This window comes from Ochotona princeps, chromosome 7, assembly GCF_030435755.1.
Source record: "Ochotona princeps isolate mOchPri1 chromosome 7, mOchPri1.hap1, whole genome shotgun sequence".
Classification (NCBI taxonomy): domain Eukaryota; kingdom Metazoa; phylum Chordata; class Mammalia; order Lagomorpha; family Ochotonidae; genus Ochotona; species Ochotona princeps.
In genome coordinates this window covers 36057758-36070380 of record NC_080838.1, presented here as the reverse complement: position 1 = coordinate 36070380, position 12623 = coordinate 36057758, and the positions used below count along the sequence as shown (strand labels likewise).

The following is a 12623-nucleotide window of genomic DNA, read 5'->3' as shown; positions in this document are numbered from 1 at the left end:
CCCTTGTAGCAAGTTACTAAGCTGATTGTATCAAGCTCTAAAAGGCTTCCTGAAAATGATGTTTTCTTGATTGTTACTGGAATAATTGTCAAAAAATTGTAAACACTAACTTTTCTCAAATACATTTTCCGGTTCATCTTTTCGACGTTTGAGCTATACACAATAGTTGATAGCTACGCTGAGCTTAGCGTTTTGACACAGCTTCAAAAACCAGTGTGTTTAGCTTGGTGGCTAACGTCCTTGCCTTGCATGCACCAGGATTCCATCCACTTTTCTTCCAGCTCTCTGCTGGTGGCCTGGGAAAGCAGTAAAGGATGGTCCAAAGCCTTGGGACCCTGCGCCCACATGGGAGACCCAGAAGAAGCTCCTGGCTTCTGGCTTTGGATTGGCTCAGCCTCAGCTGTTGCGGCCACTTAGGGAGTGAACCAGCAGATGGAAGAACGTTGTCTCTCCTTCTGTCTGTAAATCTGCCTTTCCAAGAAAAATAACTAGATCTTTTGTTTTTAAAGATTTATTTATTTTATTACAAAGTCAGATATACAGAGAGGATGAGAGACAGAGAGGAAGATCTTCCGGCTGATGATTCACTCCCCAAGTGAGCCGCAATGGCCGGTGCACACCGATCCGAAGTCAGGAACCAGAAACCTCTTCCGGGTCTCCCACACGGGTGCAGGGTCCGAAAGCTTTTTGGGCCGTCCTGGACTGCTTTCCCAGGCCACAAGCAGGGAGCTGGATGGGAAGTGGAGCTGCCGGGATTAGAACCGGGCGCCCACACGGGATCCCGGGGCGTTCAAGGCGAGGACTTTAGCTGCTAGGCCACGCCGCCGGGCCCGAAAAATAACTAGATCTTAAAAAAATAAAATAAAAAGCAAACGAACAAACAAAAAAACCATGAAGAAAATTAAAAATCTGATAAACACCAAATGACTAATGTAATCATTCTATCTTGAGTTGCATTTTAATCTAATTTTAAAAGTTATTGGTGGCCAAATCTGCCCCTCCCTTGACACCAAGGGCAATTTGGGTCTGTCTTATCCCAGTCTTCAGCAACTATGGATCCACCAAGCAACAATAACAAATTATTGTTGACCTAAATTAGAAAGATCTTAAACGATGGCTTTCTTTTTAACTGTTTGCATTTCCTCTCTCCCTCTCTGGTAACCAAGAGTGGGATATAATAAAAGCTGATAACTTGGAAATACAAGATAGTAGAGATGCCAAGTTTAATCCATCTTTGTGTATGATCACAGTGTCTAAAGATGCTTAAGAGTAAGTTGGTTGGGTGAGTGTGTTCCACCTCAGTTCAGATAGTGCAGAGACTTTGCACAGGGATGGGTGAAGGCCAGGAGTAAGTGGGGGTGAGTTCAGCTGTTTTACCACAGGTTGATGAACTTTTGCTGAGCTGTGAAACTCTCTAAAATCAAGATCAGACTCATGTCATCTTCCTTGGTGTCTGTCTGAAAATCCTAGGATTTCAACCGTTTTCAATTGCCTGTGTCAATAGTTTATAGCTTTGAGTTTTCAAAGGACCCTGGGGCACCATTATTTTTAACCCTTTTCTACGCTCATTGGAGCATCTTGCTAACTTGGCTGTGGTGGGATGAAGGGCTGGCTACTTCTGTGCCCTGTCCTGGTGCCTCTGAAAGGAATGTGCCCTGCAGGCTGGGGAAGCACACAGCTGGCCACAGAGCTGCTGTCCCTCATCTCCCACCCTCTCTGACGCAGGTGGCTGGTGACTGCTGCTCAGCCCAAGGGAACCCTGCACATGATCCAGGTGCTCATTCCAGGGAGAATGTTCCCTATTGAAATCCTGTTGGGAACATGGCCCTGTAAAGCCAGTCGCTGTGGGTCCCTCTGTTAGTTGGAAAAGACCATGTCAAATGTCGAACAAAAGTGTTTAAATAGTGCCTCTCCATCCTGGTGATTTGTGAAGCAAAAGATTCTGGTGTCTGTCCTTAGTTCAGAAAATCAGCATCTTCCAGGATCATCCCTTATTCTTAAGAGTGCACAGATAGTGCACATGCTGGTGTTTGAAAATATAACCAAAAGTAACAAAAGAGGTTAGTCTTCAGTTTGAAACTCTTTTCACTAGAAAAATAGTGTGTACTTAAAAAAAAAAAACAAAAACCATTCGGTATAGCTAAGTATAGGCAAAATGCAAATAATGACAAAAAAAACAGTGCTGCCTACAATGCATGGAAACCTAAAAGAAAGCATAAAATTATTTCTCTTTCATGTCCTTTCCTATGTAAGATCTAAGATGGGTAAATGCAAACTAAACTATAAAACTCTTTTCAGTTTTAAAAACATTAACTAGAGAGAGATAGGTTTTTTTTATGCTAATTTTAATGAGTCCCTTGTCTGAAATGATAAATTTTAATACTTATTCTCGTCTTCTTCTTTTTGGAAACTATCCTTAAAGACAAAAATGACAGAGCTATTGATAGAATTAGACAGATTTTTTTTGTAGCATGATAAGTATTTGCCCCAGCTTTGTGAACTAAAGGCTGAAGCTAAGTCTTTCACTGTGAGTTCATTTTAAAATGAAACGAAATTTTATTGCTGTGTGAGCCACACAATGAAATATCAGTGTTAATAACTTGATACTCTAGCTGCAGGATTTGCAGCCTCTTCTCATGAAGCAAACTGCTCCAGGGCTAACGGCTGCTCATTTATTCCACCATATTTAAATCAATTGTGGAGGTAACAGACAATAACTCGTGTGTCCATCTCTTGTAAGAAAATTGGCATCTCAAACAACACAGACTTGTATAAGATTCTTCAGTTCCCTCTTTTGGGATGGATTCTTCCTTGCTCCATCTCATCAGGGGATTAAAGGATGCTTACATTTGAAATAGCACTCCTTTTCTCTTGTTAAATTCTCTGTCGTAGCATCGTATCTTTGAGGCCAAGGTTTTCAGCTTCTGTAAAGCTCCCACTTAACTGCTGGGGTTGGGGGGGGGGGTGGAGAATTCTTTTGTCTGGACAGCGGAACAAGATAACCGACTTAATCTTCCTAGTAACACGTGAGTTGCCATGTATCATTTTAATCTGTAAAACACTGGGGTTGAGTAGTGTCACATGCTGATTTTACTTTTCTATGAGAAAGTGACTCCCTGGCTCAATGATGGATTGCTTGTTCTCTTTAAACAACAGTCAAGATGGTGAATGCCCTGGGGTGATAGACAGAGTGTGCAATGGGAATGAGGGCAGATCTGATGGCCTGGTTCAAGTTCACCTGACAAAGCTGGAGCAGTCTGCAAGCAGCATTCGAGAAAGGATTATTCACACTTGCATTATATTTTTGAATGCATTTTTCTCCTTGTGCAGCTGCAAAGCTCCCACACACTGAAGGTTTATGCACCATAATAAAGAGATTTATTTTTTTTTCTCTCACTTTTTCTTGTTTCTCACACTTTACACCTAGTTTCTACTGAACTGTTGAGGCAGTAGATATCTGTATATCCAAACTGCCCAGAACAAACATCATCTTCAAAACAATAGCACCATTTAAAGACACACACAAAAGCCTGACATTTCTGACAAGGGACAAAGATGAAGTCCCCTCAAACTCAACTCCTGACACTTAACTCTTTAAATATTGCCATTTCACAACTCCACACACACTGCCAGCAAAAAAAGAAAATCAAAATTAAAATTTATTTAATTCAGTTTAGAAAAACAACAGTGTAGTTTTCCCAAGAATAAATGGAAAATTTCTCAATGTGCATTTTGTTGTGAGAAACAGACATTCAAGAATGCAAAGAGAAAATCAGAAGTTTAAGCACATTGAAGTGAAATTAAATTTCTTTGTAAGTTAGAGGTGAGTTTGAACAGGTTTTTTCTTTCCCTTCAACTTTCCATTCTTCTCTCCATGGACTTACCTGCCCTCATCCCAACTTGTTGCAGAATGCCGTACTGAAGGCCACAGAACTCAGATAGCCTTTCTCATTGCTGCTCACGTTTGTAGCAAGGTAGGGTGAGCTAATTAGTACTATTGGGCATCGAAAAGACAAGCACTTATCATTCATGCACCACTTGTTCAGTTGGACATTCATTCACAAAGAGAAGAGGAAATAGAGAGAAAGACCCATCATCCTCTGGTTCACTCACCAAATGGCCATAACAGCTGGAGTTCAGCGGACCCAAGCCACTAGCCTGGAGCTTCTTCCCAGTCTCCCATATGGGTTCATAGTCCTAAGACTTTGAGCCAGTCTCTACTGCTTTCCCAGGCCGTAAGTAGGGGGCTGAATGGGAAGTGGAGCAGCTGGGACACAAACTTGCATCCATATGGGATCCTGGCACTTGTAAGTTGAGGGTTTAGCCAACATTGCACTGGACCCAGATTCGGAAACTGTTACGCTTTACTTTCAAACAACTGTTTTAGCTCCATAAATTGGTTTTTGAATTTTAAAAAGAGATTTATTTATTTTTATTGGAAAGTCAGATTTACAGAGAAAGGGTGAGCCAGAAAGAAAGATTTGTCTACTGATTCACTTTTCAAGTGGCCAAAACAGCCTGAGTAGAGCTGAGCTGATCCAAAGCCAGAGCCAGGGGCTTCTTCTGGGACTCCCATGTGGGGACAGGGTCCCAAGGCTTTGGGCTGTCCTCCACTGCTTCACCATGTCACAAGCAGGGAGCTGGATGGGAAGTGGAGCAGCCAGTACACTAACTGGCACCCATATTGGATCCCAGTGCATGCAAGGTGAGGATTTTAGCCATTAGGGTACTGGGTCAGGCCTGATTTTTAATTTTTATTAAGGGATTTTTGACCCCTTATAATTTGACTTTTCTCCTTTTTATTAATAGGACAAATTACAGGCACGCCCCCATTTCCTTTGCTAGAGTTCTTTAAGAAGCAGATACCAGGAAAGAATTACGTATATAAATATTTATTGAAAGAAAAATACAAAATGTAGATCAGAGGGACTGTTGAGACAAGGCAGTTTCCACTGTGCAGGACTTTCTGGAGTCATAACTTTGCTCACAATCTCCCTCTGCCATTTCTGATCATTCCTCAACCTGATCTACCACTGAGGAAAGACTGGCTGGCTAACCTGCAGGTGGGACACAGTCAGCCACAAGGGACCACAAAAGATCCTTACACAAAAGTGAGGGCCAGTCTGACACCTGTGGGAGTGTGAGACATGATGCGGATCTGTCACCTGTGAGAGGAGAGGGCATGGAAAGGAAAGAAAGGGGAGTTAAGTGGGAAGTCACAGACCAAAACAGAGTTTTAAGTAAGCTTTGGTTAGACCACTGGGAAGACTGTGTGTCTTGGTCACCCACTATGAAAATTCTGAGACTAGTCTTGTCATGTTTCGTGCATGGCCGAGAACACATTGGGGAGAACATGGCCCCAGTGTAAGCACAGTGACAGGTATGGGGGTGGGGAGCTAGAGCATCATTCAGTTGTGCTCCCCCAACAGGAGATGGGAGTGATTCTTCCCTGCATTTGTGAAGAAACCTGTGCAACCACCTCAAACCAAGATGGCTATCACTGTCAAGTACTTGGGGCTGGTACAATGCCTCCATTGGCTAATCCTCCACCTGCAAATGCCTTTAGCCCATATGGGCACCGCCTTGTGTCCCGGCTGCTCTGCTTCCATCCTTCTCTTTGCTTGTGGCCTGGAAAAACAACAGAAGGTGGCCCAAAGCCTTGGGACCCTGCACTCACATGGAAGACCCACAAGATCTTTAGACTCCTGGCTTTTGATCAGCTTAGCTCCAGCTGTTGTGGCCATTTGGTGAGTGAACCCAGGGATGGAAGGTCTTTCTATCTTTCTCTCTGCAAAACCCGCTTTTCCAATAAAAATAAATCTTTAATAAAGAAGCATACAAAAGAACAACAACAACAACAAAACCAAAAGCTACCAAGTACTCACATTCCTTATGCATGGTTAGCCAGCCAGTTTTCCTTCAGTGGTAGATCAGGTTAAGGAATGAGCAACAGTGGCAGAGGGAGATTGTGAGCACAGTTATGACTCCAGAGAGTCCTGCAGGATGGAAACTGCCTCATCTCAACAGTCCCTTTGATCTACTCTTTGTACCTTTTCTTCAAAAGACTTGTGTGATTTGTACGGGCAAGGGAGTAGACTGTGATAGCTATGATGATCGCCATTCTGTCACATCTTTCACAGATTTAAACACACTCGAAGAAAATGTGAGAGAATAAAAGGAAAGAAACTCAGACTATAGGGAATATCCAAGTATTATACTTAGCCAAGAGGCTATTAGATGGATAGATTAATCTATACTCATATGCAAAATTTCACATGGATAAATGTTATACAAAGCCCCAAATCAAAAAAACAATAGAAAAAACGTTTTAATTCATATCACAAAGGCTGAATTTTTTCATATATAAAGAACTCCTAAACCAACAGAACAAATAGCAACTCTATATTCTTGATATATAGTGAAAAAAGGCTCCAAAATTTCAATGACTTCAAATAGCAAAAGCTTATTTCTCAGCAGTGGTTTGTATGCATCAGGGATCACTTGGGGCTCTTTTTTACATTACCTCTCCTGCAGGATTTATGACCATAAAGCAGCTACTTCCTGACACATTTACAATTCTTATTTTATTTGAAAGGTGGGGAGATAGAGGAAGACAGAGTCAGAGAAGCCGATTCAGAGATCTCTCATCTGCTGGCTCATTCTCCAAATGCCCACCATGGCCCAATGTGGGCCAGACTGAAGCTAGGGCCCAGGAGCTGGGAACTCAATCCAGGTTTTTCATGTGGGTGGCAGGGATCTGACCACTGGAGCCATCATCTGCTTCCTCTCAAGCTGGAATCAGGAGCAGTGTCCGTATTCAACTGTAGGCACTCCAAAATAGATGGGGCATCCCAAGCGGCATCTTTGGAATGTCAAGCACCTGATTCGCTCATGATACTTTCTTCATAATTGGGGCAGAATGAATGTGTCTCTTTAGGATCTTGCACTGGGAATTCAATGCAGATCTGAACTTGACACTCCTCCATGCCTTTCATAAATCACTGGCCAGAGCCATTCCCATAGTTCCTGGTAAATATAGAAGGACCAGTGTGGGCCACACTCGGTGTGTTGGAGGGCAGCATGGTGGTCCATCACATCACAAGGTGACTTGCTTCACTTCCCTGTGGAAGGTCTAGTCAAAGAGAGGCGGTGACAGATTTCATTACATGTTACATGCTGGTAGTTGAAGAAGTAAAAAATTCCTCTCTTTCCAAAATTGGTGGCGACACCTTTCTGATCAACAGAGTGAATCTGGGGATCGGTGAGGTAGATGAGCCCTTTTCCATCACCAGTCACCCATCCTAAAAGAGAAGTGGATACATCTGAGTGCTAAATCCCTTAGAAACACCAGTCAAGCACTTCAGCAAAAATGCATATATGTACTCCCTTACACACTTACAGAAATAACTTCCTGGCCATGCTGACATTTATATTTAGAAAATTTCTAAGCAATTTGAGCTACATATTCCAAGGACTGACTGAAAAATGAGAATTGATTATTGCCTAATTATTTTTGTCAGATATGACATACCCAAATCACCAAGGCTTTAGAGAGAAATAAAGCATTTTTAGAATAGTTGTTAAAGTCATCAAATTGAATATTTCATACTTTAGAAATATCATTGTTGCCTTCCTCCTTAATTCATATGTTCATCTTTTTATTCAATACAAGTTTGCTCAATGCAAATTCTATGCAAAGTTCTGTACAAGGCATTAGAGATAAAGCAGTGAAAAAAACTCATCCTAGGTCTGTTCACATAGAGCTGCCTGTCTTGTGAAGGGGACAGATCAATCTGTTATAAATAAGAAAAACAGGTGACATGAGAGAATGAAAAATGCTGTAGAGGAGGAATAGGGTGGTTATGAAACCAATGAGGAATAATAAATCTCAATTGTTTTTACATGAACTATAGAGTATTCACTAATATAACTCAGAAGAATAAAATGCCACATAAAATGAAGCAAAAATTAATGTTGATTTTTTTAAAAAAGTGAAGTTCTATTCCACAATGATCCCAATTATGAAAATCAATAATATTTATCATAAAAGTGAAGGACTGAGGAAAAGCAAAGACGGCAAGAAGATTTTGACACAGGAAAAAAGTCTAGCCTTTTTTTCTTTCTTTCATAGATCATCTGCTATAAAAGGTAAAGTCAATTAATTTCATTTCAAATGGTTGCCCATATGCAATCTACTATATAATTAGTTATAAAATTTTATAGTTAAATATGATTAATATTCAAAATAGAAAATCACTCCCCATTCACATACCTTGTAAATCAACCACAACATCTCTATGATTAGAATACTCATAAGAAAAGTGGCCATAAGCCAGGCCATATTCTGTGGCTTTGTATTCTGTTTTCACCACTTTCGCATTATTGGATAATTTTACAAATTCTCCCAGCATGTACGGCTCCACACTGACACACCCCTTTATCGTCCTGCCTTCTAGAATCTGAAAAATAGAAATGGGAGAGCCTAACACACTGGAACAGCTCCAGGTTTTGAAGTCGAGGAGCCATCAATTTGAATGTAGGCTCCACTGCTTAGGAGCTTCTTGTTTTCTTCTGAGACTTCAATCTCCTCATCTGTAAAGTAACTATAATAATTACTACCTTTTAGGCTTGTTAGATGGATTCAACGAGAAAATTCACGTAGAGTGCTTAACGTTGCATGTGGCATATTCTTCTTCATATATTAAATTTACACACACACACACACACACACACACACACACACACACTGATCATGCAGTGGCCTATCCTGAAAACTATCTTGGCAGGGAACATAGGAATAAACCATTCACTAGGATGCTATGTTGAAACATCAGCTCACATATTTATGCAGGATACAATGTACTTTGTAGAGTTGTTTTGGAGGCTGGAGTTAATGCTTGCAAAATGCTTGGAGTTAATGTTTGAAAAATGCCTGGCAAGAAGGCTCAACAATGAATGACAGCCATTATTATTATGAGTAATAACAGGCTATTTCTGGCTGATAAAGAAAAAAAATACAAATGCTTTAAAGGTCTAATACAATTGGGGAAATAAGGTATTCCTGATTTAAAGAGAAGACTCTGTGGGGATATTTGCCTTTCTGTATATTTTAAGGTCTACTTTGATTAGCTACTAGTCTTACTGGCCCCACAAGGGGACAAAAGTTTTCTATGGTCTTCCATTGGTAGAAATTGGTGGAAGATAGACTTGGGTGGAATCTAGGAACTTCCTGACAATTAGAACTATTTGAAAGCAAAGGGGTAATACTTCTTTTTGTTGTTGTTGTTAAAGGTGCTTAGGTTGTGACTTGTATCCTTTAGCTGCAAGGGAAGAAAGCCAATAGATATAAAACAGGGGATTCATACACTACATTGAGGGGATAATCTGTACTAAATCAAATCTTGAGGGTTTTGTCACTTTGTGGAAGCATGGAGACAACACCCCAAAACATTTCCTAAAAAAATATTGATTTGATCATGTGAGGTGATGCTAGAACCATCTGCTAATCAGATGTGACTTGGAAGACCCAGATGATTCATTCCAGAAACAAAGTAGATGAGGCAAATGTAGTAGCTGGTATCCAAGTTAATGGGATTTTATAAACATGCCAGCAGAGAAGGAGCATGACAATATAAACCTAACCTATTATACAACAGTAAATTAGTTTAAACAAACATTGGTTTTCTTTCATCTTACCAGTAATATTGTGGATGGAATGTAGAATATCTGTGTTGGAATATCCTGCTCATAGAGTCTCTTGTTAAACTCTGTCACATAGTGCTGTGCCGTCATCTGCCTCTCCACATCGGTGAAGTGGTGCCAAAGGCCTTTCTGCTCGTTATATTCTTTCCCAACATATCTAAGATACACAAAAGTGATTTAACTTACTATCGAGCAAGAAAGAGGAGATAGAAAGAAAAATGCAATAATATTTGAAAGATGTTATTTCTTCTTTCTTAGAATATCAGTATTAGTTACTACAACTTAGCTGATGATTCAAATAATTTTGTAAGAGCCAGTAGAGATGGACCACACGTTTTGCTGGCTGACTTGGAAGGATATGGATTATAAAGGGAAAGTGTCCACTTAATGTAGAAGTTCTCAAGACTGCTATGATAAGCCAAACAGGTCAGCATGGTGTGCTGGAAAATACATTAACCCTGGAGCTAAACCTTTCTCCATCTATCAGTGGTCTTCTATAGGAAATTCAACAAATCTGTAACAGGCTACTTTTAAAGTTTATTTATTTTCAAAAGATATATGTATTAATTTGAAACCCAGACTTCCAGAGATAGAATGAGACATAGAGAAAGTTGTTCACTTTGCAGGTGGCCACACGGCCAGACAGAACCAGAAGTTTCATCTGGGCTTCCCATGTGGGTGGCATGGGCTCATGCACTAGAGCCATAATTTATTGCTTCTCAGGCACTAGCAGGTAGCTGGATTGCAAGTAGAGCAATATGGTTCATGAACCAGAATCTAAATGGGATGTCTGCATTGTTTTTCTAGCTATTACATAATGCCATCCTAGGTTGATACTTACATATGGACTGTGAATGATATTATAAATATACTAACGATTCTTGAAAGAAAGTCCTCCACTGTGGTTCTAAAGAAAATGTGAAACATGGTTGGGCTGTATCAGGGAGTTATATATCTATAGACAGAAGCTAAATATAGTAAATGGTGAAATATTAAAAAAATAGCAAAATTAAGCTACCATTTAATGTGTTTTATTCTTGATATGAAATGTCACAAATTTGAGTCATGTCACATATTCCCAGGGTGATCTCCAAACCTCAAATGGAACTGAGTCACAGCTGTAAATCAGAAAAAACCTTCCGTAAGAATGTATGAATCCATCATGGAGAGGAGTCCAAGGAGGGTGTAGCTTTGAGCATTCAGATTCCAGAGGATGAGAACAAAAATCTTTGCACAGGTGCCATGCTAATTTTTTCTATATTGTTCCAATTTTAGTATATGTGCTGCCAAAGCGAGCACGAGAACGGAAATCTAAGTAAGCATGGGAGGTACATAGCAGGAGGCTGGGTGATATTGGAAGTCAACCTGCAGAGCAGCACTGGCTGTGGCAGTGAGGGTCTTCCAGCATTTTAGGAAATGATTAATGGAGACCCTGAGAGCTTCTAAGGCATTGAACCAGCTCAGAACTTTGCATCTTGGCTCTGCTCCTGATACTATCTTCCTGCAAATATGGATCCTGCAAGTCTGCAGATGATGACTCCAGTCACTGGATTCCTGCCACTTTCCATGGGAGACCTGGATTGAGTTCCCAACTCCCTGCTTTGTTTGGCCCAATCAGTCTTGGAATTTTGGAAGTTGGGCCAGTGGAAGGTAGCATTCCCTCTCTCAAGTAAGTAAAATAAATTAAACATTAAAAAAATAACTTTTCTTTGCTGATGGGCCAAGAGGTGCACACCAAAGAACAAATCCCATCAATGCTGGTGAGGAAATATCTCCTGAACATTCTGGCAAAAGACCTCCGGTCAGGGCCAGAGCATCAGGGTAGGAGTAGTAGCCTAGCCCAGCTTTCGTCTCAAAACATCATGGAAGATCATTTTTTGCTTGTGGTAAACACTCATAGTCAATTTTTTTAAATTTAATCTGAAAATATCTTTGTCTTTCTCCATGAAAAGTGTCTCTCAGTTTGCAACTTGCAATGTCTGATTTCCACTGTTGCCATAAAAAAATCAACAACATTGATATCTCTTTGTCCATAATCTGTCTTTTTTCTTTGGTTGCCTGTAAGAATGCTTCTTTGCCCTTGGTGTTGGAAGTTTAACAACCACAGATTAGGAGTGGTTTATTATAGCCTTTCTTGTGGTTTCTTTCCTTCTTTTTCTATCTTCCTGAGAAGTCACAGCAATCTCTGTATCTAAAGACTAATATATTGTTGGTAATTCTGGAAAAAACCAAAATTCATTCATTCAAACATCATCCTGCTTTTCTAATTGCTCTGCCATCTTATTCTGACCAGATGTATGCCTCACTCCATTCTCTGTGTCTCTTATTCTTATTTTCAGATCCTTTTTGTTTCAGATCCTCCTGTGATAGATCCTGATGTGTAACCTCCTAGGGCTGCTAGAACGAAAGACTGCAAAAGGAGCAGCTTAAACAGCTAAAAACTGGTTCTCTCCTAGTTTGGGAGCTCAGCAGTCCAAGATCAAAGTGCGGCAGGGCCATATCCCCTCTGCATGTACAAAGGAAGGATCTGTTGCAGACCATTTCCTGGCTTGTGGTAGGAAAACCACACAGTCTTCACTGCACTCCTCTTGTATGCTTGTCTATCTCCAAATTTTCTCATTCTATAAGGATGGCAATTATATTGGATTGGGGTCTACCCTACTGCAGTATGACCTACTCTTAACAATGGATTACATTTGCAATGATTCTATTTTCAAATTAGATTATCATTTGAGAGACTTGACTTATGAACTTGGGGGTGAGGCAGGAGACATAAGTCCACTGACAACACTACCATGAAGTGATGTAGGGAAAGTTTTTCAGCATCTCTGTACTTCAATCCCTCATTTGTAAAATGAAGACCATAACAGTAGCTATATAACAAGATGTGTGAGGACTGAATAAATCAGTCCATGCATCAT

General features: G+C 40.4%; 1 protein-coding gene and 1 pseudogene across 2 annotated transcripts in view; both read right to left on the bottom strand.

Annotated features, from left to right (window-relative positions):
- Nucleotides 1–7109: 7109 nt before the first annotated feature.
- The window catches only part of ALPK1 (alpha kinase 1), a 110794-nt gene continuing 105280 nt past the window's right edge, over nt 7110–12623 (bottom strand). The window contains exons 12-14 of one of the 2 annotated variants that reach the window (XM_058666938.1): nt 9697–9859; nt 8273–8459; nt 7110–7301 (exon numbers count right to left, since the gene is read on the bottom strand). In XM_058666938.1, coding sequence (XP_058522921.1) covers nt 7114–7301; nt 8273–8459; nt 9697–9859 — 538 coding nt within the window. In that variant the 3' untranslated portion in view covers nt 7110–7113. Of the gene's footprint in view, nt 7302–8272; nt 8460–8767; nt 8999–9696; nt 9860–12623 lie in introns of those variants that run through there. The other variant, XM_058666940.1, reaches the window with a different exon arrangement.
- On the bottom strand, nt 10928–11001 carry LOC118759061 (U6 spliceosomal RNA; annotated as a pseudogene).